This window comes from Pseudonaja textilis, chromosome 1 (assembly GCF_049901715.1).
Source record: "Pseudonaja textilis isolate UNSWEBS1 chromosome 1, rPseTex1.2, whole genome shotgun sequence".
In the NCBI taxonomy this organism is placed as follows: domain Eukaryota; kingdom Metazoa; phylum Chordata; class Lepidosauria; order Squamata; family Elapidae; genus Pseudonaja; species Pseudonaja textilis.
Genome location: NC_141990.1, coordinates 20,652,701 through 20,679,833, shown reverse-complemented (window position 1 = coordinate 20,679,833; position 27,133 = coordinate 20,652,701). Strand labels below are relative to the sequence as shown.

Here is a 27,133-nt window from a genome sequence, read left to right as displayed (position 1 = left end):
CTTTCTATTTTCAGGTTCTCTCTTAGTGACACCAAGCATGGAAATTGCTTAGTTTTTCTTTTCTTTTTTATAGCAGCTACAATCTGTGTTGATATTTTCATTGAACTATCCAAAATGCTACTGACAGCTTTCTTTGGCTGTCATATCTATTCCTGATCAGTTAGTATCCCTTTCCATTAATATAGAAATGGATACTTTGTGCTAATAGATACAGGTAGCCCTTGACCTATGATCATAATTGAGCACAAATTTTTTGTTGCTAATTGAGATGGTTAAGTGAGTTTTGTCCCATTTTAGGACCTTTCTTGTCATGGTGGTTAAGTGAATAACTGTAGTTGTTAATTTAGTAACATGATAAGTGAATCTGGCTTCCCCATTGACTTTGCTTGTCAGAAGGTTGCAAAAGATGATCACATGATCCTGGGACACTGCAACCATCAGAAACATGAGGCAGTTGCCAAGCATCTGAATTTTGATCATGTGACCAGGGGGTTGCCACAATGGTCAAAAATATAAAAAACAGTCATAAGTCATTTTTTTCAGTGCCAATGTAACTTTGAATGGTCACTAAATGAACTGTTGTAAGTCAAGTACTATATTGAACTGCATTTGTCATTTTGAAGCCTATTTACCCAGTTTGGAAAGATTATTTTGCAGTATTTCTTTCTAATGGTATCCCCTGAACAATTTAAGTGATAAATTTTAGTGATACACTACTCAAAAACATTGTACTATCACTATTCATAGAGGAAATTTTACTATGTGTATCTCTCCCATTTGAAAAAAAAAGTCCATTTAATCCCACTGCTTTGTGTCTTTTAATCTGTTGCCAATCTGCAAGAGCAACTGCAATTTATTCCAGGGAGGTGAGTTGTTTTAGAAAGTTAATGAAAGTTGCCTCTGTGAAATCCATGGCTGTTCCATTTCAGGAAATTTTTTATTCTATACGATTATTTTCTTTTTAACAATACAGTATTTTCAACAATATTCCTGAAATAGAAGTAAAATTAATTGCCATCAAATATTTTTTATTCTTTCATTCTATTTGAAAATCCAGGTCTTGTTCATGTTTGCATGCTCATAGAAACATAGAAAAATGCAAACAAAAAAAAAAAGACCAAGTGATACATCACATCTACCCTTGAGTTTTCTTTTCTTTTTATATTTTTGTTAGATGATAGACATGTGTTTATCCCTACCATATTTAAATTTAATTAGTGATGACTGACCCACTATCTCCACTGGAAATTGGTTCCAGGCCTCCACTACTCTTCCTAGGAAGTAATACTTTCTAACATTACTTTTGAACTTCCCTCCTGTCACTTTGAGGTTATGCTCCATATTCCTGATGTTTGCTTAATAGTAAAAATCCTTGTTATAAGGCCACTTGGGTAGATATCATCTATACCAAGCATTTGGTTCTTTTTAGTTTGTCATTTTGGCTTATAATTTCATCTCGTGGAAGTAGAGTACCTCTATATCCTAGTTTATCCTTTTCCTTTATGTCTGATAAAGTCCTAGCGGATGCATATACACAGCAACATTAAACATTGTACTTTTAACTTCACTATTTTTGTGGTTTAATATGTTGTGCAAGCCCAACTTATTAGGAAAATGTATGGTTTCAAGCCAAGGCCTTTTTAAAACACAGACTGCACCAAGTTCTTTTGAAAAGGCCCAATTCTCTCTAAAATAGATCTGTTGTCAATTCCAATTTCTTTTTATTGGTTTTGTCTATTGAGGTACTTTGAAATAATGAAGTAAGATGACATTTTAACTATCCACTTTTGTACTTATGAAGTGCAGGAATTGGGTTTGTCTAGTCTAGTGAAAAGGACTGGAGTGACATGATAGCAGTATTCCAATATTTGAGGGGCTGCCACAGAGAGGAAGGGGTCAAGCTATTTTCCAAGGCACCGAAGGCCAGACAAGGGATAATGGATGGAAACTGAAGGAGAGAGTTAACCTGGAAATCAGGAGAAACTTTCTGACAGTGAAAACAATCAACCAATGTAACAGCTTGCCTTCAGAAAGTGTGGGTGCTCCATCTCTGGAGGCTTTTAAGAAGAGACTGGACAGCCATTTGTATAGGATCTCCTGCTTGAGCAAGGGGTTGGAAAAGAAGACCTCCAAGATCCCTTTCTACTATGTTATTCTATTGTTTTCTGAATAATGCAATTTCAAATACTAAATTACATTTCAGTAGACCGCACTACCAGTTGCTCCCCTCAAAAAAAAAACATTCAACATATTGTGCAAATCCAGAAAATCGGTTAATTCAACAATCAAGTGCACTGTGTGAACACATCCATCACTTGGGAACGTTTATCTCCCTTTCCCCCACAGGACAATTGCTCTACTTCATTTCAAGGGGGAGATATGATAATATGAGGTAGCAAACAACAGAGACGAAGCATATTCATTATCTATTGGTGGAGCAAGTTAAATTTTCCATACATCACTTCGGCTGCTCTTTGTGAACCTCCGTCTCCCTGGCAACTAGAAGAAGCGCGAGAGTCAGAGCTGAGACCTTCCGTTGCTGCATCTCGTCGCCATGGGAGACGGAGAACGGCTCGAGCCAGTTAGAGGATGTAGCAGAGAAGGGGGCGGAGCTTTTTTGGCCTCACTCCGTCCACTGGACAGCCTACAATCTGTCTTGTTCTCGTCAATCCCAAAGTACCCGGATGGCGGAGGCCTGCGGGGCAAGGAAAGGCGGTTGGGGAGCCGGACTTTGATTGAAGAGCGCCGATATATCACTCCAGTTCATCCAGGAGGCAGCGAGGAGCAGCTTCGGCGACGGCAAATATCGCCGCCATTTTCCATCGGCGAATAGACCAACAGGTGAGCAGATGGGAGGCCAGTCTTAGAAGCTCCTTACGGCTTGGCTCCGCCCCGATCACTAAGTGATCTTGATGCCCCGCCCCTTTTCGGAGTGTGGCCAAAACAAAATGTGTGGGGGGGGGGGGATGGGAGAGCAGGTGAAGAAGTCCAGTTTCTTTCTGGGCCCTTTGGGAGCGTGGAAGTGGCAGACCTTTCCCTTTGGGGTGTGGTCCCTTAGCAAGGGTCACATTTTGCCCATTCTTTTTTCTTTTTGATTGCTTTCTGCCAAGCAAAGCTTATTTCGTTTATTCGGGTGGATGAGAGAGGAAAAGGGAAGCCCCTTCTCTTTGGAGGGATCTTTTGTAACCTTAACTTCCAGATATTTCAGATTACAATCCTCATCGACTATAAGCAGCCTGACCTTCGTTGGCTGCTGTAGAGAGCCCCATATCAAGTGGGCTCCAGGCAGGGAAAGGCCAGCTTGGAGCCAGACCAGCTGGTGGCTGTTTCTGTTGTTATTAGGGCTTCAATATAGGGGACAAGGAGCAGTAAAGTTGAGGCCTGTCTGTGTGGATGGGGAGGTAAAGGGTAATTGTCTTTATTTGGCTGCACTGCTTTTAATTTTTGTTTAGCTTTTGTATGAAATTTGAATTTGAGTCTAAAGCAGGTGTGTCCAACCTTTTGGCTTGCCTGGGCAGCAATGAGTGAAGAGACATTATCTTGGACAGCATATAATAATGTACATGATTGCACATAAATGTTAAAAGTTTAGGATCTTGTGAGGTTGCATTGCTAGCTGTCCAGGGCTGCATGTGATTTATTGGCCAGGAGTTGGACAGGCCTGGTCTAAAGACAAGGTTGCGGCTCAGATACTTTCTTTCTCCTATGGTTTAGCTTGGGTGTCATTCTACCATGAAAGCTGTGCCTTACAGTAATTGTAATTTGCACCTCACACAGCATCAGTTGAGAAATAGCATTAGGCTTCTTCTCATCAACAAGATAAAAAGGCCCACCTGTGCTCAAGTCCCTAAGGATAAAGCAGCAGGGGTGTTATGCTCTGCATTTGCCTTTCCTTAAGCAGCAAAAGAGGATGAAGATCTACCAGATGGAAAAAGGTGGTACAAATTCAGTCTTTATATTTTAGTTCTTAATCCCTTAATACTTTTGGGTTAATTCAATAAGATTAAGAATAGGGGCAGGCTTATTGTAGGATGGATTTATGAAGATCTTTTTGTGAATTGGAAAAGAGATTTGTAAGTAGTTCTGTCTAATTGAATAAGATTGAGTAAGAGCAAAAAGGAAAAGAGGATCTTGGCTGAGCCCATTAAAGCTGCTGTCATAGTAAATATAAGACAGCTTGAAATGCCAAAAGACTCTGCTGTTTCTCCTACTAATATGACTATCCACTTTGCAAATTATACAAACAGATTTATTCATTTACACAAATTATGAAGCACCAGTCAAAAAATATATGACAAAGCAAATAGGTATGTGGCTTGCAAATTGGGAGAACATTTTTTTCATGTAATTAGATGAGATAATTTTAAAATCAGTTTAGAACAAACATTTTGTAAATAAAGGGTGTGTCAGATGTATGCTTGTCTACAATTTACAATATAAAATATTGTACAAAAAATCTACAAAAAAATAAAATGAGATGAAGTTAGAAAATGGTAAATAGAAATATTTTGTGACAAATATCAAATGGGAGAATACACTACCAAAACACTGCTGATGAAATGTTTTGCATTTCTATAAAATTTGGACCAAAATCTGAAAATGTGTACTAAGAGTAAACTTCCTGTATCTTTTACCCATTATATTTATATATATTTAATCAAATTTAGGTACTATCTATCTTGCTCCTAGGGTAAGAATAAAGTTGCATTAGATTTTCTTTCATGCTGCTATTCAGGATGAGTATATAATTCCTTGATGCTATAGAATAGGAACAAAAATTGTTTCTATAGGCATCAGAGCTTTAAAAAGTGTGTTTTGTAGCATAGATTATTCCTAGTCCAAGAAATATATCTTCAAAATAAAGCTAATTTATTTTTTATTTCAAACATGAACAATCTCCTTCCTCCCCAGGAATGCTTACTTGCAGTCCAGATGTTATTCTCCACTGTGTGTCATGATGTTTGAAGTGACCAGGAAAATGAAACGCAAATTAAAAGCAATGTCACCAATCCCTGAAAGGGATAAAAATTCAGGTTAAAAAAAATCATCTTTATTTTCCTGTTTCCATTTCTTGCTCACTACTGGAGAAATCGACTACATAAATTTGGCAGCCCACATTTTTATACATGGTGTTATGACAAACACACACACACCCCACTTTCTGGGGAATATTTTCTGTCAAACTATTTATCATAGTAAAATTCTACTTAATGGTAGTTGATTTCTGTGAATTGCTGATTATTGCAAAAACTGGCTGAGGAATATTTCCTTTTGTGTACTGTGCTTTTGGGACCACTTTCAGCAAGGGGAGTGTCCAAAAACAGGCTGCCCAGTCTGAGAGCAGATGTGGTTGACAGCTTTGGGGATTACCAAATGGCTACTGAGCAACAGGTATTCCCAACAAGTTGAATTTGGAAAAACAAATAACAGTCCTGCAACTAAAAGCAAGTTGAACAACCGGTCAGTGAAGCATATTTCCACTGAGGATTTGGTTGGCTATTAAATCTGATAGGAAGGTTTCCTAGTGCTCTTGTGCAAATGGGGGCCCTCGCACAGCATGTCCCTCAGAGCTTGTAGATAATTGCAGGTGCAATAACTATACTGATTGTGATTCACTTCCTGAGAATAGCAGTGACACCTGTAAACAGCCAATGTGGAGCATCTCTGAGTGCCTGCTGCCCCATAGTGGTTCATTCTTATTAGATTTCTTTTAAAAAGGCTCTTGAATGAACATGGCTTTTAACTTCCCATTAGCCTTGCCACGGCTGCCTACCAAGCAAACCCAGTTACAACAGTCAGAGGGATGGTTGTAGTCACAGGGCAGACCAAAGCTTGTGGACACCTGGGCGATGCCATGTCGAGCTCAGATGCAGAGGATGATTTTCAAGAGCCTGCCACTCCAACAGCAACCCAGGCAGAGCACTCCCTGCCCCTGCTTCCTCAGCAGGTGAGTGATTTAATACATGCTGTATCCTTGTGCATTATTCTGTTTGTGCTAGCATAGCAATACTCCACTAAAGCAATACTTTAAAATAAATTCAAATCCTTAGAATATGTTTGTCCTGGGTTTTAAATATTCTGACAATTAAGAATTTTTCAAGTTATCCATATCTAGGTTTCAAATGTATTTATTTTTATTTAATTAGACTTTTATCCTGCCTTTTGTTCAGAAGCTCCAGGCACTTACATAGCACTCCATTTTTTCCAACAACAATCCACTGAGATGACAGAAAATAAGTGGTTCAAAATCACCAAATAAGTTTCTTTGGCTGAGAGTGAATTCCTTAGTTCCAGTCCAACAGTGTAACCACTGTGCTACACTGCCCTTTTGCATGTAAGAATAATTCTTCTAAATGTATGTTCTAAGCTAAGCTGAGTTTTCAAGGAGGTTGATTTTAGCTGAATGGCTGCCAGCCTACCACATGTTGAACAATATTCTTGGATTTGGAACCCAAGAAAAGCCACAGATAGAGGCCTGTGCAAACTTTAGTAGACCAGTTTACAGACCTAATCAGTTTTCTTAGTAGTTCGAAAGGTGTGAATACCAAATCTATTTTATTAGTATTTGGAATGGGTGAAAATTCCTAAAATTCACAGATAAGTTTGCTATTGCAGATAGACAGTCTGGCTTGAGTATACTGGTCGTTCCTAGTAAAGGTCTTTCTGTATGTACCCTTTCTCTGTCTCTTCTGTTTACAGTCACCCAGGGATTGGTCGTGAGTTAAGTTTCAACGTTCATGCAGTTAGCAACTGCCCAATTACAGTATGTTTTTACCCTGCTTAGGCTCTTGGGAATGTCAGATCTGCCCTTGGTGAAACATGTTAAACATATGTTACGTGGATGTTTTTGCTGCAGAATGCTGTATAAAGGACCTATTTTGAGGACTATCTAGAATGGGTGTTAAACTGGTGGCCCTTGGGCCAGATGCATCACGCGCAAGCAACACCCATCCCAGCTCCACGAATGGGAAAAAGTCACGAAAGTCAAGTGACGGCAACATGATGTGGCGAGTTTTACACCAATTATCTAGAAACATCATTTATCCAGATTGCAGCAGCATGGGTAGTAATAGACATTGACATGATTGATTTTGCATTAACTACCGCAGCTGCACTAATTACCAGTTTGGTTTCAGCACAATTCAAAATTGTGATGATTTTATTAAATGGTTTGGGCACAAGTTGCCTAAACAATTATCTCTTCTCACACCAGCCTGCCTACTTGCTTCTAAGAGTGATAGAAATAGGATTTATTAGGAACTCCCTATCTTTTTGTTTCCAACAATCGGTGGGATTCAAAAAATGTTACTACCAGTTCTGTTGGCGTGGCGTGGTGGGCTTGGCTTGGTGGATGTGGCAGAGGAAGGATACTGTAAGATCTCCATTCCCATCCCACTCCAGGGGAAGGTTACTGTAAAATCCCATTCTCCCCACCCCACTAAACTGCTTTCCAGCTTTGTGCAGGGCAACCAAAGAAGACCCAGCCGATCAGCTGGGACTCAATGGGAGGCAGAGAATAGATGGGGGCGGGGCCAGTCAGAGGTGGGATTTGCTGGTTCTCCGAACTACTCAAAATTTCTGCTACCGGTTCTCCAGAACTGATCAGAACCTCCTGAATACCACCTCTGCCAACAATGTTTATTCCAGCATTGTGATTAAAATAGACATTCCACAAATGATCTCAAATAAAATATAGCTGTTTGACTTGTAATTATTGAAACCCTCTAAAATTGTCTCTAATTATTTTTGAAATCACCTAAGAAGGACCTTCTTATTGCAGTCTTGCCTCTATTGTCAATTGTTATTAGTAATTTCTATAACACTCTTCCTCCAAAGGTCAGTCCAATCATGAAATCTGTAATCCTTAAATACAAATTTTAAATCAACATTTGTTTTCAAAAGAGAAAAAAAAAACAAATTCATAAGAAATAGCCTGCTCACTGAAAATATTGATGTCCTATGAATGGATAAGCAGGTATATCCACAATTGTCTAAGAGAAAACATTGGAGTTAGATATACTTTTCTTGGATGGCTTTATTTAGGGACTCCTTGACTTACGACCATATTTGAGCACAATATTTCTGTTGCTATGTGAGACATTTGTTAAGTGAATGTTGCCTCATTTTCCTTGGGGCCATATTTGTTAAGTGAATCACTGTAGTTAAGTTAGTAACATGGCTGTAAAATGAATCAGGTTTCCCCATTGACTTTGCTTGTCAACAGGTTGCAAAAGATCACACGACCCTGGGAATTGCAATAGTCATAAATATGAGTCAGTTGCCAAGTGCCTGAATTTTGATCACATGACCTTGGGGAATGCCGGAACAGTTGTGTGAAAAATGGCCATGTCATTTTTTTCAATGCCTGTTGTAACTTTGAATGGTCATTAAGCAAACTGTTATAAGTTGAGGACTACCTCTAGTTCATTAAATGATCCAAATTCTGGTTTTATGTGAGAATGAAAACATTTTTCTATTTTCTCCATGCTATGTCTAATTTTCAACACCATTTATTATTTCCAGTTCCCTGAAGTAGTTCCACTAAATGTTGGAGGCACCCATTTCATGACCAGGCTGTCAACACTGAGACGTCATGAAGACACCATGTTGTCAGCCATGTTCAGTGGTCGGCATTACATCCCAACAGATGCTGAGGGCAGATATTTTATTGACAGAGATGGAACATATTTTGGGTACATAATATTTGACAATGTGCTATTTTTTTCATAAAGTACTTGGACCAATAGGTTAAGTTCATATCCTGTCCTTATAGCTCTTCTTCCTTTGCACTCGTATTTTCTTCAGAGTGAGGCACAGAGAAAATAAGTAGAATGCCAAGGATTGCTACTTCATTAAGTAACATCCATGTTGCAACAGGTACTGTGTTTTAGAAAGTAGTGTTTTAGATATATTTCCACTAATCCATTTTTTGTTCCTTAATATTGCTAGTTGCTAGAACCTCAGTGGCGCAGTGCTGTACTGCAGGCCACTTCTGCTGACTATTGGCTGTTCAAATCCCACCAGGCTCAAGGTTGACTCAGCCTTCCATCCTTCTGAGATTGGTAAAACAAGGCCCAGATTGTTGGGGGTAATATGCTGACTCTGTAAAACCGCTTAGAGAGGGTTGTAAAGCACTATAAAGCGGTGTCTAAGTAAGTGCAATTGCTATAGTTTCAGTTCAGGTTATTTATTCAACGCTAGGCTGCAACTTTCAATGCAATTTATTCTCGTGAAACTGTCTTTATACTTCTTAGTTACCTGAATAATGTATTGCATTTTTAAAATAATAATAAAAAATATCACTACACTCAATAACATCTCTCACAAGAGAACAGGTGACCACTATTTCAGCAGTTCTGTTTGTTTCCTTTTTGTTTTTAGTGATGTACTTAATTTTCTACGATCTGGTGACTTACCCCCAAGAGAACGAGTGAGGTCTGTTTACAAGGAAGCTCAGTATTATTCTATAGGACCATTGCTAGACAGTCTAGAAGAGCTCCAGCCCCTCAAAGGAGAGAAAGTCCGGCAGGCGTTCCTGGGCTTAATGCCTTATTACAAAGGTAAATTGAGAATATAGCAATTGTAGTGGTTTATTGCCTTCTGCCAAGTCACCATTTTAGAAGTTTAAAAATGAAAAATCAGTACATACTGAGGTAGTTTTTTACACATTATTTTATCTGTTCTCTGGCTCTTGCTCATTTTAGTGAATTTAGGAACTTTCCCTTGTACCTTCAGACTTACAAAACTGTTAATGTAGCCTTATGATAAAGTAAAATTAGCTCATCTGCTCATGTTTCCTGTCTGGTTTACCTGGTAGGCAGTAAGAGTTCAATTCCTTCAAATTGTGCTTTCCCCTTTAGCTTGGTAGGATCTTGGTTCAGACACTTGGATTGGTTGAATGACAGCTGGCTGCTGCTGGTAGTGACTGTGTATAGAATAGGAGTACAAACTGGCTTTCACACTGCCACTTCGTAGCCTATCATGTGCAACTCAATAAAGTTTTAGGTGTTTAGTGCCATAAAGTCAATATTAAAAAATCAATCTTCAGAGCAGTTGACAGGTATTATGGAGGGATACCCTATGATGCAGTGATAGTCTTCTGTTCGCCACACTGCACGCTTGTGTGTACCTCCTTATAGTTAAGAAGCATGTACAGTGGTGTGTGCTGTGTCACTCCGACTGCAATGGGCAACTCTCCTGCATCCTTGTCAACTGTTAGCAGAGGCTATTTTTAACCACAGGTTTAGTGTTCTACTGCAAGAAAGCTCAACCCATGTTTAAAACTATTGTAACAGGTGTATTGTACTCATTACAAATATTGTATGGAGGAAGGAGTTGTGTGATACATTGGCAACACTCCTTCCTGCTTTGTTTTGCAGTCTTCCTAACACTAAAGTATCTTAGTCCAGGATCATAAAGCTAGAAGGGACCTCAGAGGTCTTCTAGGCCAAATCCCTGCTCAAGACAGGAGTCTTACACCATCCAGGTCAAAATGACTGTCCAGTCTATTTTTGAAAACCTCAGTGATAGAGTTGCTTTCTGTATATTTTGAATTAGATGTGTTAATGTTTTTTTTACTGTTTACTGTTTTGTATTCTTTTTTCTTATTTTAAAAAGTTTTAAGATGTTAATTGTAACATGTTTTGAATTATGAGCCGCCCACAGTCATTTGCTGAGAAGGGTGGCTAGAGAAATCAAACAATTAAATTGCTATACCATTGATTAATTACCTATTGTATACACACACAAATAAGATAAAACCAAATATTAACATCCAATTACAAGTGGGGTGGGCAGGGAGATGGATTACTCATCATCCGTCAAAGCTTACCACCTTTCCTATTCCAGCCCATTTTAAAGAGGTAGTTGACTTTTGGATAGAAGGAAAGGAAACAACTCAGTCCCTTGCCTTAATCTGGGTTGAACATAGTGAATGAGGATAGTTACTATTCAGTAATAGCACACTTGCGGCAGGATGGGATTCGGGTTGGCAGCAAGGCTTATGCCAATAGTTCCTTGTGGGCTCAAGGATAGGTGGATAGCACTTTAAATGAGACACAAGGAAGAGATGAGTTACTAAATGCAGTAAACCCCATTTTAAGCTAGGCCAGGTGCTAAGATGTGCTAAGGATTTAGGTGAGGTGTTCATTTAAGAATCAAGACAGTGGTTTGACTGTATGACTTGTTTCTCCCCACTACCAGTTGCAAGAGGATTTTGTTTTTGTTTTGTTTCACTCTAAATAAGTTATTTAATGACAAAAACTGTTTCTGGGAAGGCATTCTCACCACATTTCACTCATTGTTTCTCTTTTGCTTTTTAGAGCATCTAGAACGAATCATTGAAATAGCCAAGCTGAGGGCAATGCAAAGGAAAGCTCGATTTGCTAAGCTAAAGATCTGCGTCTTCAAAGAAGAGATGCCCATCACACCCTACGAGTGCCCACTTTTCAACTCCCTCCGTTTTGAGAGGAGTGAAGGAGAGGCCAAGCTTTTTGAGCACCACTGTGAGGTGGATGTGTCCTTTGGGCCATGGGAAGCTGTGGCAGATGTGTACGACCTCCTCCATTGCATTGTGACAGACCTTTCCGATAGGGGCATCACAGTGGACCACCAATGTATTGGTGTGTGTGACAAACACTTGATTAACCATTACTACTGCAAGCGCCCAATCTATGAATTCAAGATCACGTGGTGGTAGGCCCTTAGCACAAGGAGCATAAAAGAGAGCAGGCTGGTGTGTAACCTTTTTTGTGTATTACCAGTCTGGGTTCTGTGAACTGTGGTATTGCTGATAGGTGTTGGAATGTGTCTATCTTGCAGGAGCATTTGTCCTCCAAAGCTAGCTGTGAAAGCTCACTGGAATTTGCCCTATGCTTCTTTGCTTCAAAGAAGAAAAATCCTGCTAAAAGGAAGCATGTTAATGTGGATACTAGAGAAGTCACAGCCATAGATAAGAATGGAGGGTCGTGTTGCTTACACAGCTTGCAGAGGTGTTTAAAGGGCTCTTACACACAGCTGACCTCCATTGTCCAACTGCCTCACTTGCTTTGCACTGCTTTGCAAAAATGGATCTTGCTGGGGTGAAATGTTACAAAGGGTTCTTTCTGCAGAGACTCAGTTGGCTGTTGAAGTAGCCATCTGGTGGCAGAATATAGCAGCACTTTATTTTGTACAACTTCCATTTCTGCTGCTCATGATTTCATTGTTACAACATTTAGATCAAAAGAATGAAGTATATCTGAATACTGAGATGTTTTTTTTAAAGAAGAAAATGGCTGAAAAATTCCTTAAATCTGTGTTTAAAGTTATTGTTTTAACTATAAATCTGTGCTGGGGTATGTATGTATAGATCTGTTGAAAATTAATTTATTTCCACCTTTCTGTTAAGGAATGATAATTTCATTTGTTGGATGTGTCATGGTTTCTTCAAACTATCTGGATTGCATTCTTCATAAAAAATGAAAAGAAATTATTACAAAAACGAAATGTGCCTGCTCTTTATACCGACAGCTTTACTTGTTGATAATTTTTAAATACATGTTTCCTTGCAGAGATGGGTCTGCAGTTTATTTTCTGAAACTGAGCCAATCAGAGTTGTTTATGTCCCAATATAAAGATAAGATTAAGAGGAGGCATGAAAAATAGTTCAGATCTCCTGGTCCGATAGTGCTGTCTGCTTCTTCAACTGCTGAGCTACAGTGTGATTTGTTGAGTTTGGCTTATTGTAATGTGGATTCAGTTACCATGGTTTGTAAACTACAGTTTTGGATCAGTACGTTGCACTAATTCAGCCAATCACAGCTTACTCAAAGGTGATAGTTAAAGTGTGGCTTAGCAGAATGCATAATTTCAGTAATGGTAAGATAATATATTAGGTTAAGCCAAATTAAGATGGATGTACTGCTCACTCACATATGCTCACCTTCTTCTTGATTGACAGGCGAAGTCTCACATTGGTCTTAAGCTATTCGATTGGACCAATGGTTGCCATCCTTTTGGAGATCTATTAAGACAACCTATTATCTGTTGGGTCATTTTTTGAAAGAAAGGTAGTGCAGTCTGATGTAGCCAGAATGAACGGTAGATTTTCCCATCTGATTTGTGTTCTCCTCCTTTGCCGTTTCCTGATATTTGGTGCCATCTCTTGACCCTAATATCCCCCCTCTCTTTCCACACAGCATAATTAGGCTGACCATATTTATTTTATCCCCATGCTGGATGTTCCCGCCATCATCATTATCTCAAGAGTACATGATATGACTGCATGGATGCTACAACAGCCAGAAATTTGGAACTAAAACTGGTAATGTCGTGGAACCATTGGTAGAATTGGAGAGGGGCCCTCTAGGGGGAGTGAAGAGACATTTCAACTTAGAATCCGGAGGAGGAAATGTGTGAGGTCAAACCCTTACGTCTGTAGTTGCCATTTCCCAAAGGAAAGAAGAGTTTGGTGAGATTCTTGTAATATAGATGATCAACAATAAACTCTACTTGGGCCTATTCATGAGTGATTCCAATTGCTTTCGCCTGAACGGTATAAACAATGGGTAAATTCCAATTCCACGGGACTAATGGGTCCCACATATTTTATACGCTCCTTAATTTAGCATATTTATCTTTGTTCAAAAATTATTCTGGTATAATTTGATCTAACCAAAGGGCACAGTATAGAAAATAGATGGTGGAAGAATCCTTTCAGAGAACCATGGAGGAAAATATAGTGGCTGAAGAATTTTCAGAAAATGGAATAATTAAACTTAGAAAAATGTGCTTTTCTGTCTCTTGAATCCTGATGTTCATCAAATATTGGATGAGTCCCTATCAAACTTACATAGTCCCATTAGGTATTTCTTTTCTGACATTTTTATTGTCACTTTGGGTGACTGTCAGTTGCTAATTGCAAGGGCTCCTATGCAGTGCATAGTTCTTGAGCAGAGATTGAATAGGGTACCAGCCATAGCACAAGTAGCACATATATAAAACCTGTGAGGCTAATGGTTAGGGGTTAACATGCTAGCTGCCTATCTTTTGCTTGGAGTCAGTTTCCTGGGAGATTAATGATCTTCTGATGTATTGGGCCTCCCAGGTAGTTGGTGCAACAACCCTAGGTAGCTGCTGGACAATGTAGCAATCTAAAATTAGTGAAGAAGAATCTTAGTATACTTATTAAAATTACTGATACCACAATCAATGCAGTGTTTACAGATGGGATGCTGCACATTGCTACAATTAGGAATTATTCAGAAAAACATGATCCTCAGAAATTATTTAGGCTGCAATCCTAAAAGCACAGAATCATCACTGTGGAACACTTACTTTTGAAAACATAGGATTATTATTTTCTTAAAACCGTTGATTTGTGAATTTAAAGCCTCTCCTCACTCTGCCCTTCAATACAAATAAATTATCGTGCAGAAAAATATAATCTGGATATAAATGCTTTACATAAATAATGTGTAATAAATCAATTTAGTAATTTCTGTTATGATTATTGTTTAGACACTTAAATAATTTTAATCAGATGCATTGGTACCTCATCTTTTTGTGCAGTCCGATATATAAATGCGGGTTTCAATAAATGTGTATAAAATTGCAGCCAAAATGTCATCTGGAAGAAAAAAAAGAGTGAAATGTAATTGGAATGTGGATGTTGCTCTTTATGTCAAAATGGCAAACAATGCTAAAACAAAATGTGATTCCTCCAAACTCCTCATGTGTAAACTGTATTGAAATATGTTGTGTCAGTATTGTGCAATAAATTATCTCATTACCTAATCTAATTTGCAGTGATCTTTTTAAATCTGACCAATTCCACAGAGCTGGAATTAATCTGCCTAGTACTACATTTTTTAAAGCCAACATTCTTGGGGCAGAAATGTAAGAATAAAATCATGCAGTACAGTTATGACGAAAGCCAGCCAGTAATTTGGTGTCCATAAATGTGTATTTGGGAGAGAGGGGAGATGTGAAGAATATTCTTGATGTTCCCCAAGACCTGAAGAAGGACTTCATAAAGTAACTGTTTAAGCGAGCCAAAACAGGTAATCCTTAGTAAATGATGGTATTACCAGCATCTCTCACAAAGCGATGCAGTCATAAAATATGATATATGGGATCGCATTGACTACGACAGCAGATCTGGCAGTTCCAGTTAAGTGAATTCTGCATGGCTGTTAAGCACAATGTCATGCACTTGCTGTTTGCGACCTGCCAGCTCTGCCATGGACTTTGTCAGAAACCAGCATTGAAGGTCATAAATATTAATCACATGACTGTGGGATACTGACCATTGCAACTGTGAGCCAAGTGCAATCATGGAGACACTGATGGCTGTAATGTGAAAGACCTGTTGTAATTCTAGTTCAGCACTGTCATACCTTTGAGTAGTCTTTGAACAAGTGATACTTAAGCAAGGATTACCTGTATTCTTAAATTGAAATCTTTAGCTTTAAAAATATATGAAACATATTCAGAAGGTATTTAACAACATTCAGGGTCAGTATATTTTTAAAGTGCATCCATATATGTCCACACTGAAGTCTCTTGGGTTTAAGGAAACTTCTTTCCTGAAAAATAAATCTGCAGCCTAAATCCATAAACAGAATTCTGCTAAGTCTTACATAATGCTTTATGTAAAGATAGGACACAGTTTGAGTACTTTAATCCAAGTTTTTTAGTTTAAGAGGATGTAGAAGTAAAAATCATAGCGGCTCAGTTCATATAACACAAGTGTCTAGGCTACAACTGGTCTGCAAGAAATGTGGCTGAAATGTGTTGCCACATATTGAAGATAAGAAAGCCTTCATGATTATTTGTCTGTAGGTAGCAACTACAGTATATGGAGCAACTTTATGGAAGATAAAATTGAAAGGGCAGGAAAAACCAAAAGAATACAGATTAGGTGAAATCTGGCTCAAAAACAGTAACTGACAGACATTGGACTCCAGTGGACAATCACTTAAACAAGAGTCAGCAGTGTGCAGCAGCAGCCAAAAATGCTAATATAATCCTTGGTTGTATAAACAGAGGCACAGAATCAAAATCACATGAAGTACCACTTTATAAATCCTTAGTAAGGTCAGACTTGGAAACTACATTCAGTTTTGGTTACCACATTACAAAAAAGATGTTGAGACTTTCAAAAAAGTACAAAGAAGAGCAACTAAGATAATTAAAGACCTGGAGACTAAAAACATATGAAGAACAGTTGCAAGATTTGGGTTTGGCTAGACTAGAAAAAAGAAGGACTAAGGGGATATGATAGCAGTATTCCAGTATTTGAGAGGCTGCCACAAAAAGGAAGGAATCAATTTGTTCTCCAAAGCACCAGAGGGCAGGACAAGAAACAATGGATGGAAACTTAATCAAGGAGAGAAGCAACCTGGAATTAAGGAGAAACTTCCCATAGTGAGGACAATTAATCAGAGTTGTAATTGCAGGAATGTTCCAATCTTGGATGGCAAACCTCTGATAAAGAATGTTTCCAAGCAAATACAACTCAGGCAAACAAAGTCACTAATCTATGGATAAAGGAGGATAAGAGAGGGGAAGTAGACATATGTTAGACTTTAACTAGAGATAATTAATTGTATGGATTACTGTACTAAACAGTAACGAAAGTTAAGCAGTAACCAAAATTAACCAATGATGGAGGATAACTAAAAATGTATATAAATGCAAGACTATACTCCAATAAAGATCATCATAATTCAGTTGTTCATGATCAAACAACTCGACTGCCTCGTCGTTACAACAAGTGGCGCCTGAACGGGGACCCTCTTACTTCATCCAGCAAGGATTTGGTGCACCTTCAACCCTTTCTGGTTTCTCAGCCTTTTGGTTTCTCTAAGTATGGGGTCTTCGCTTTCTGAGGAACAAAGGAAGCATGTAGATGAATTAGGCTATTTGTTGAAGAAAAATAATATTGAGGTACCACAGAGAAATCTCTTAAGGCTGGTCCAGGAGATTGCAGCTCAGTGCCTATGGTACCCAGAAAAGGGGTCTTTAAAATTAACTGATTGGGAACGTATTGGGAAAACATTGCATACTGAACCTCAAGCAAAAATAGAAATTTTGCATGTGTGGCATTTATGTAGGCATGCAATTGAAACATTTGGTCACAATGAACTTTCTCTTTTAACACCTCCACTTTCACGTTATACTAATGCTATCATTTGTCCCCCTTCTTCACCTGAATATATGTCTTCAATTCCCTCAGCTCCTGCAGATACAGAGCAAAAGCCTCCTGACTCTATTGTTCAGTCTTCTTTTCAGAAAATGGTAGAGACTTGTAAAAGCGATGCCTCTGTCTCAGGAACAGAACTTGCAGAATTACTGTCTGTTTGTCCAGTACAATTTCATCCTGGTCAAGGGCCACAGCTTGGACTGCAAGTAGCAGAATGGGAGGGTCTGCCTTATCAGATCTTAAGAGAGTTTAAAAAAGGCAGTTACAGACTATGGGATTAGTGGTAATTTTACAAGAGGACTCGTAGAAGGAATAAAAAATGATCATACAATGATCCCTGAAGATTGGAAGCAAATATTTCGCATGATTTTAACATCCATGCAATATGTGGTTTGGGAGAGTGAATATATGAGACATGCTCAAGCTGCTGCTTTAGGAGGAGGAGGAGCATATACAGTTGAGCAGCTATTTGGTTCTGGACCATTTGGTACAATTCCTGCTCAAGTTGTTCTTCCTCCAGCTACGTTAACTATTGTTTCTGGATGTGCCTTTCGTGCTTTTCTTAAGGTATCCCAAGCTGGAGAACCTAGAGCAAATTTTTCAAACATTCGACAGAATGCCAATGAGCCTTATGCTGACTTGAGCGTCTGTCCAAAGCAATTAGACAGCAGTTTGATCATCAGGAAGCTGCTGGTGAACTTCTTCACCAGTTAGCTATTGAAAATGCTAATGCGGATTGTAAAAGAGCTTTACAGCCGTTAAAGGCTACTGCTCATTACACTCTGGCAGATATGCTGCGAGTCTGCCAGGATATTGGATCACAAACTTATAAAATGCACATGTTAGCAGCTGCTATTCAGAAAGGACAGCGACCAATTGGTAACTTTTTTAAGTGTAAGAAGCCTGGCCACTTTCAGAAGGACTGTCGTTCTACACCTTCTATGCCTCAGAATCGTCCTTCTAAGAAGTGCCCTATTTGTATAAAGGGACTTTATTGGGCCAATCAATGTCGGTTTCAGTCGGGAAACTTGCCAATGGGTGTAGCACCCACCCAGAATCCAAAGCGTGCCTTTCCCATCACTCTGACTCCTCCAGCAGTCTCTCTCACTCCTCCCCAGCCACAGCCGGTAGTGCTGGGATCGATTTAATCACTCAAGAGGAAATTGAGTTTAAATTTCCCATGGAAGTTAAAATAGTTCCATCTCAATTTAAAGGTCCTCTTCCTTCGGGATTAGTTGGCTTAATTTTGCCTCATTCTTCTGCACACAAAAAGGGCTATTTTGTTGTGCCTGGGGTAATAGATTCAGATTACACTGGTATCCTCATGATTCAGATTTGGGTGAATCTTCCTCCAGTTCTTCCTTGTAATTCTTCTGTTGCTCAATTGCTTCTTCTTCCATATGAAATTCCATCTCCTGGTATAGGTAATCGTGTGGATGCAGGATTTGGATCAACTTCTTTATCTGTAAGCTTACTTCATCAGCTGAACTCCTCTTGTCCTTTGTTAATGCTCTTCCTTAATAAAAAACCATTTCAAGGGTTATTGGATACTGGAGCCGATGTTACTGTCATCTCCTCTTTACAGTGGCCAGTACAGTGGCCAAAAACGAGTTTCTTCATTGTGGGGAATAAGAAGTTCTACAAGCTGCTTGGCAGAGTGTTCAAGAAATTAATGTTACAACATCTGCTGGTAAGTCCTTTTTCCTACAACCATACATTCTAGATATTCATACTAATATTTGGGGCCGTGATATCCTTTCTCTTCTTAATGTCCATTTGATTCTTGATGATGGCTCTTTCTCTTAAATGGCTCTGTTCTACACCGGTTTGGGTGGAACAATGGCCATTATCAAGGGAAAAACTTGCTGCTTTACAACAAATGGTTCAAGAACAATTGGCTGCTGGTCATATAGAACCTTCTACTAGTCCTTGGAATACTCCTGTTTTTGTTAGAAAAAAGAAAAATGGGAAATGGCGTTTCCTTCATGATTTAAGAGAAATTAATAAATGTATCCAACCCATGGGTCCTTTACAAAGTGGTCTACCAAATCCTAACTTAATTCCTAATTTTTATAAATTATTGGTAGTTGATCTTAAAGACTGCTTTTTTACTATACCTTTGCAGCCTCAAGACAAAGAAAAATTTGCATTTACTATCCCAGTTTTTAATAATAGCATGCCCACAAAACAATATCATTGGCGAGTGTTGCCTCAGGGAATGCTTAATTCCCTTACACTTTGTCAATAGTTCATGGATAATGCCCTTCAACCTTTTGGAATAAATTTCCTTCCTATTTAGTCTATCATTATATGGATGATATATTGATAGCAGCCCCAGATTTTGATGAATCTAAGTTGTTAAAAGAGTTAACGGATATTGTGGCACAACAGGGATTGTATATAGCCTCAGACAAAATTCAAAAGGTAGAACCTTATACCTACTTAGGACATAGAATGTTGCACAATTCCTCCATTCCAATTCTTCCTGAATTACAAGTACAGAAATCATATACCTTAGTACAATGGCAAAAATTACTTGGCATTATTAATTGGGCATGCCCATTCTTCTACATTACAATTGGTGATATGTTGCCCTTATTTCAGTCTTTGAAGGGAGCACAATCACCAGGAGATCTAGTTGTATTAACTGATCTTCAAAGAACATGCCTTCAAGAAATATTGAATAAGTTTAAGCATCGATATGTGGACAGGATAACATCCTTAATAGGACTTCGTTTAGCTATTCTTCCTACTGCACCCTTACCCACAGGATATCTTTATTCTAATGCCTCTCCACAGGCAGTCAACATTCATGAATGGATTGTCAGCTACTCCTCCTAGAAACATTTAATTATTAAAGGTTGTAAATGAGCCTTACATCTTACAGGACAGGATCTCATTAGCATAGCTTTCACTCTTACAAAAGTTGAACATGAGCATTTGATGATGATTTCAGAATTATATCAGATAGCCTTTTCTCAATATGTGGGAAACTTATTATATTCTTTACCCAAGGATCCTAGAATAGTGGTTACTACTACTTTAAATCTGGCCTTTTCTTCCATTTTTGTGCAAAATCCTATTTCTAAAGCTCTTAAAGTTTTTACTGATGGCTCACCTACAAAGGGTGTGGTTGTCTGGCAGATTCAACAACAATGGTATTCTAAATTTACTGCCACGCAGACTTCAGCTCAATGTGCTGAGCTGGCTGCTGTGATTTTGGCTTTACGATTGTTCAATGACCAGCCTATTAACTTGATTGTTGATACTCAATATGTGTATTTAGCTATGCAATCTCTTCTCTTTTCTTATTGTGCTCTCTCTTTGGATAAGAATTCGTTATCCTTGTTTTTATCTTTAAAGAATAGTTTGGAAACTCGCTTGTATTCTTTGTATGTAGAACACATTGGGAGTCATACTCCCTTGACTGAAGGAAATTGGAAGGCAGATGAATCCTTAAAGGATGTTGCGTCTTTGTTGATCCTGTTGATAGCCATTCTTATTTTCATCAAAATGCCAAATCGCTTGCAAAGCAATTTAAAATTTCATTATCTCAAGCCCAGGATATTGTCCGTGCTTGTCCAGCTTGTCAGCAACTGGCAGTTCCCTTTCCAGTAGGTATCAACCCACGAGGAACCCAAGCTAATCAAATTTGGCAAATGAATGTAACTCAATTTTCAACCTTTAAGCCATACTGTTATCTTAATACGTCTATTGACACTCATTCACATTTCCTTTGGGTTACTGTTTCAAAACATAAACGTACTTCAGATGTTATTTCTCATTGCCTATCCTCTTTTGCTGTAATGGGTCGGCCTTCTCAAGTTGAAAACTGATAATGGCCCCGCTTATATTAGTAAGGAATTTCAAACCTTTTGTCAGAAATGGAATATTACTTTAGTGCATGGAATTCCTTACAACTCTCAGGATCAAGCTATAGTTGAGCGAGCTCATCGTACTTTTAAGGCATTGCTTCAAAAACAATTACAAACTGAGTCTGGCCCTTACCATCTGCGAAAGATTCAAAATCTCACTGCTGTAGCATTATATACTTGGAATTATTTAACCTTTTTAGATTCTCTTGCAGACTCACCTGTTAATTTGCATTTTCGCACTACTGAATCTTTAGCAAGGCCTTTGGTAAAGTATCACCAAGCTCCAGATCCAACCTGGAAAGGCCCTACACTGCTGATCACCTGGGGTTGTGGTTATGCTGCTGTGGAAGATCCTTCTACTGGACAAGCAGTGTGGGTTCCAGCGCGCTGTGTTCATCCATATCATGGCATGGCATCAGGGCCTTCACAATCCGATTCTGGATTTCAATCTTCATCTGAACACAGAAGTCCGGCTTCCAAGGTTGAAGCGCCCGCAATCCATCACTTGGGGCCAGGTTACATATCTACATAATCTACTACATATCAAGCTCAACAACAACTGCAACAGACCTCATTACCTCAGATTTCTGAAAATCTTGTTGCTGCTGTTTTTGCTATTATTACTGCTAATTCTGTTACAATTTTACTTTGTATTTTCTTGTCTATGGTTAATGGTGTTTCTGCTCAAAATGACACTTCTGTGGTTCGTCTTAACCCTAATTTGTGGGTTTGTCATGCACAATATATGTTTATGACCCATGGCATAAATATTACTTTATACTATGAGCCCCCAATGGCATTTGGTCAAATTTCTTTTACCCCTAACTTGATCATGTCTTCTACATTTATTGTCTCACAATTACAATCTATTTCACACTCTTGGCTATTTTCTAAACCCCCTATGCAATTGAATTCTGTCTGTTGGCGTTACTTGAAAGTTAGTCAATTTACAAGGGGTCTGTGTTTCTGTTGTCACGCTAAACACACTTGGCTTCACAATTGGTCTGATTATAATGCTGCTCAGCACATATTAAAAAAGCTAGGGAATTATAGTTATTGTTCTAACTACTATTGGTTGTCAGGTACCTTTAATTCTTCTTTGTATAGACTTAATATAGCTCCTGATATGTATCCTGACAATTTTCCTATTTTTAATGCCTCTGATCAATCTAATATAAATATGCCACTAATGTTCATCCTCAGAAATTTTCATTCTTTGAATAAAACTATTGAGGATGAGCTTGCCAATTTACAATCCTACATTCAAAATAATATTATCTATGCTGATCAGGGTGCTGATTGCTGGTGGAGAGGTGCTTTGATTTTTTTGTTCCTTTTGTCTGGTTGATTGGTGGGTGGGTTTTTTTTTTTTTTGCAGTCTATAGATGTTAATGTCTATGTGTCTATTGATGGTTAATTTGTGTGCCAAGCTTCTAGAAATTCCCTGGCATTTTTTAACTTGGTTTGGTCTAGGATGGTTATATTTTCCCAATTGAAATTATGGTCAAGTCTGTCTATATTGTGAAATTACTGAGAATCTCCAGACATTTATCAGAAGATATGATGAAAATCTTATCTTCTGACTGTTAAATGTCTATGGAGATTCTCAGTCGTCCAGGTCATGGTTGTCCTAAAGGTGCTTTTTAAAGAGGCAACTGAACTTTATTTTTTAAAAAAGATGTTTCACTTCTTGGATGAGAAGTGAAACTTCTTGAAAGAAAAAACAGGAAGTCCAGTTGCCTCTTGAAAAAAATACCTTTAGGACAACCATGACCTGGACGACTTGCTTTCACCCCTTTTCAGTAAAAGGTTCCTTTGAAATACAAAGTTTTCAAGAGTCTATACTTGTTCAAATGGGGGCGAGGCCTGTCCTTACACTGACAGGGCAAGCCACTAGATAGAATATAAATTGACAGCAAATCACACTTCTCCACTGTTCTCATGCCTGCTGCAGGAGGGGCCCAATGTCTTTTCCTGATGAAATTCCCACTTGCAATAAATTTGCTTCTCTAATCTTCGTGATCTCCAATGAAAATGGGGAGATAATCTAATCAGCATACCTGATATAAAGCCTTTGCAGTTGGCAGCTGTTCTTCATGAAACCCTGAAATAGTTCTGCTGAATAAATACAATGAGCATTAACTTTGTTAGGCATTGAACAATCATATCTCTATATTTTGAATACCACTTTGATGACTTCTAAATGTTATATCTAAACTACTTTGTATTTTGTGTGATGCAGGGGTGGGATTCAACCCGTGTTACTACCGGTTCGGTGACTACGTTTTGCGTTAATAAAGTTAATAAAGCTATTTCACAGGAAAGGCGCAGGGGATAGAGAACAGGGTATCTTTTATTTCTGATGATATGAATATGAAAATGAATGAAACCTAAGAGCCTTTCTTCATTCATTCCGCCGGCTGCTTCACAACAGACCAGAAATCAAAGGCACTTACACCCCCGTACCGTCTCCATACCAGTCTAAGGTGCACAAACGCTTCATTCATTTGCCCTTGTTTACTCTTCGAACTCGACGCTTCGGGCACGAACGCGCTCAGTGATGCCCGTTTCCTTCTGCGGAAGTGACGTAAACCCGTCAAGGGACGGGAAGAAGCTGAGAGAAGAAGGCAGCGGGTGAGGCGGAGGGAGGCCGGAGAGGGGAGCCTGTCCCTCGGCTGGGTTTGGTCCCGGAAGCAAGCGGCGGAGAAGAGGTGAGGATAGACGGGGTTTGGGGAGCGAACGAGGCCGCACCTCCGTCCCCTCCGAAATTAGAAGTTAATACATGATTGTAAACATTAATTGAAGCATATTATTATAGTATTGTGGTAATATTGTCGTTGATATTAACGTTATACGTTAGTTAATATTCAAGGAGCCTTGCGGGACTGTTGAGGAAAGACAAACGGGAGGGCGAAATAGGAGCATACTTACGTCACACCTGGAGATGGAAGGAAAAGGAAAGAATCGTAAGAAATTATTCTTGGCAACATCAGTGTTTACAGTTTGCAGGAGAAGAACTCCTTCCTTCGAGAAACTTGCAGTCCAAGTGCGATGTAAACAGAAGAAGAGGAGGAAGAAAAAAACCTATTTCTTTTCGTTTCTACTGCTATTTTAAATTCTACCTTGCCTTCTCCAGGACGTCTCGGAATGGCGTAACTGTTGTTCCTGTTTTCTTTCCACTTAAGGTGGTTTTACTTGTTACAGTTGTCCCCAGATTAATCCTTCTCAAATGTATTGGCTTAGAGAAATCTGATTTTCTCCTTCTTAACTGGATTATTAAAAATGGCTAACGTTAATTAAAATAATTCTTATGTCAGTTTCTTTTTTGCAGTAAAAAAAAAAATAGCAAGGAGCCAGTTAAGCATGCATGTATATATGATCTGTAGTATGGGAGAACTTAATAATTTGTTGGTCTTTAAGATACCACGGGATTTCTTGTTATTAATTACTTAAATTAACATGTTATTTTAATACAATCAATGGGGCTCTGTTGAAGTATAATTTAATATTTAATTTAATATAGCTTGATAAACATTACTAATATAAAGCCAGTTTATACTGTAATTCATAACATTCAGAGAGATGGGAAAATGTTTGCTGAAACCATGATATAATAGCAGCAGAAGCAAAAAGTTTTACCTCTGTGATAAGTTCTGAATTTTCGATAGTGCTATTGAAAAAGTCCACTAGAATGTTGCCAACTTCTCACTTATAAGACAGTGCATACAGAATGCTGTCATTAGATGACTCTAGAATCTTTCATGTGTGTGGGAAGGAAAATTGGTATATTTATAGTTTCACAGCTGTGGGGTAGATACATTATAATGAACTCTTTTATAAATTGTCTTTAAAACTGGGCAGGAATCTGATTGTGAGGTTCCAAAATTGGATTGAGTTCCAGGATTAACTAAGAGAGGTGATGTGGTTCTAGGAAAGTTTTCTGGAATTTGGGATGTCTTTTTAAAAAAATAGCAGTTAAAGTAGTAAACTTTGATCACATACTGTATGCTAATGTAAAAATTTGTACATATGTATGAAATCACTGGAAACAGCCTCTGGATAGAAAAGTGGAATGCAAATGAACAAATAATAATATTAGCACTCAAACCTGGCATAGATTTTTGTAATCCAGTGCTTAATTTGTAGCATGTTTGATTCAGAAAAAATCCTCTCGGCCCTTCAGAGAAAGAGCTATAGATGTGTGGGGGAATGCATCCTGTGTAGTATAAACCTTGAAAACTGCCACCAGTCAGTTTGGATGCTAGAGAAATATTTGATCTAATTGCCTGGAATTGCTGGAATATTGTATTTGGGATAGATACCATTTTGGAAAGATGCTGTAATGACTTCTATACCAAGTCAGTATTAGTTGCAGTACTTAGCGTTTCTAAACATTAACCAGTTTAAAGATTTAGCTCATCTTTCTCCATAGAAATTATCTGTACTGGCTGGGCCTTCTGGATATCATACTTCAATACATTTGGAGGGCACTAGGTTAGGGAAACCTGCTTTAGCTAATTATCATTGATGAAAACAGACAGCCATACCTAAGGCCTCATGGCTACACCTAACCCACAAAGCCATAGGAATGGTCTCCAAAAAGATATGAACAGTGAGATGAATGACCAGTGTTTTGAAGCCATTTTTATAGTGGGATGTCATGTTAATATGTGAAAATACTGTTAAACATTGGTTTATTGTATTGTATTTCAATCCCCTCAAATACGATAAATCTCATACGGTGAACACTATCTGATTTTTTCTTCAGGGTGGCCTATAAACTAAACAAAGCTAGTGCTTTCTTCAAAGTCACACAAAGCCATGCAAAATTGGGCAAAATTTAATTAAAATTAGTTTTTTTTAACTTTTTCTATAATAGTATACTGAGTTTCTTGAAGCCAGTCATTCAGGTGGAAGCAGAAATAGTGCAGAATTTAAGGACAAAATAAGTTGCAGTTGATCTTAGACTTAATAGTTCAGTAAGGGGTCCTTGGGGCTCTCTGAGCATGCTTGTTGTCTTGAAGATGTTTTATTACCCAAACTTGGTAACATCATCAGTACTACCAGTAGTAAGGAGTGCAGTTTGCTGTCAGTTTATATTCTAATGACTTGCCTCATCGATGTCTGTGGGGGGGTGGGGGGTGGCCTTAGAGATTCCTTGGCTGTTTGCTGTTGGCTTTGATAGTTTCTTGATTGGGGTATTGTTTACTTGATTGTTGGTCTAATGTTAATCCTGGAGTTAATCTATGCTGATCAGGTTTTGGCTGGTGGATTGTTTCTTTTACATAGTCTATAGATGTTATTAATGTCTGTGTGTCTATTGATGGCTTATTTGCCAGAGTGCCAGCGTGCTAGAAATTCCTGGTGTTTTTGGATTTGGCTTGGTCTAGGATGGTCACATTTCCTAATTGAAACAATAGTTAAGTCTGTATATGTAGTGAAATTAAAGAGTTTTCATCATGTCTTATGACTGTTATTTGATGTTCATTGATACATTCTGCCAGTCTTGTCCCTGTTGCAGTCATTACATTATATGTGCTAGATGACTCCTGTTTTTTCTTCTGGGATTGCTGGATTTTGTGGTTTGCTTAGGATGTTTTGAAGGGCTTTGATTGGCTAGTGTGCTACGCTGATTCCATGTGGTTGTATAGTGTTGGTGGTTTTTGAGATATTCTTGAAGTATGACAGTGTAATTCTTTTTTAGCATTTGTGTTGGTTGTGCTGAATTGGGTTGAGTGGTTTAGTATTTCAATATGTAAAGAGGAGGCTGATTTTATTTCCATAAGATTAATGACAATTCTTTGCTGAAATGTCAATGTCCTCTTCTATGAAGATAACCTGGTCTTTCTCATTTATGATTGCTGTTTCTAGGGAAGAGATAACTAAGATCAAATTCAGTGTTTTGCACATTACATTATCTCCCTCCCCCGACCTTTTGAATAAAAGATGAGAGAATTTGGTTTATGTTTTTGGCAATAGGAATATAGATAGGTGTGTACTTTAATGCTGGTTCCTGTTTTTCTTTAATTTCTCTTTTTGTCTCCACTTAACCCTTCACCTAGCCTATAAAACA

At 38.4% G+C, this 27,133-nt stretch overlaps 2 protein-coding genes across 10 annotated transcripts in view; both read left to right on the top strand.

Moving 5' to 3' along the window:
• The first annotated feature begins 2,575 nt into the window (after positions 1-2,575).
• KCTD7 (potassium channel tetramerization domain containing 7) lies at positions 2,576-14,775 on the top strand. Of its 7 annotated transcripts, none has more exons than XM_087927397.1 (6): positions 4,552-5,460; positions 5,755-5,947; positions 8,524-8,693; positions 9,382-9,560; positions 11,322-11,734; positions 12,941-14,775. In XM_087927397.1, exons 1-5 carry the CDS (start codon positions 5,345-5,347, stop codon positions 11,696-11,698), a joined length of 1,035 nt encoding a protein of 344 aa, XP_087783523.1. In that variant the 5' UTR covers positions 4,552-5,344; the 3' UTR covers positions 11,699-11,734; positions 12,941-14,775. The 7 variants fall into 7 exon arrangements, 6 of the variants coding, with proteins under 6 accessions (XP_087783532.1, XP_087783538.1, XP_087783523.1 ...); XM_087927391.1 differs by having other exon boundaries at positions 11,821-14,775; XR_015742396.1 differs by having other exon boundaries at positions 4,555-5,460; positions 11,322-12,335.
• Positions 14,776-23,627: 8,852 nt separating this feature from the next.
• The window catches only part of RABGEF1 (RAB guanine nucleotide exchange factor 1), a 36,629-nt gene continuing 33,123 nt past the window's right edge, over positions 23,628-27,133 (top strand). For all 3 annotated transcript variants that reach the window (XM_087927377.1, XM_026708453.2, XM_087927362.1), the window contains exon 1: positions 23,628-23,771. The gene's annotated coding sequence lies outside the window, so the exon portion shown is untranslated. The remainder of the gene's footprint in view (positions 23,772-27,133) is intronic.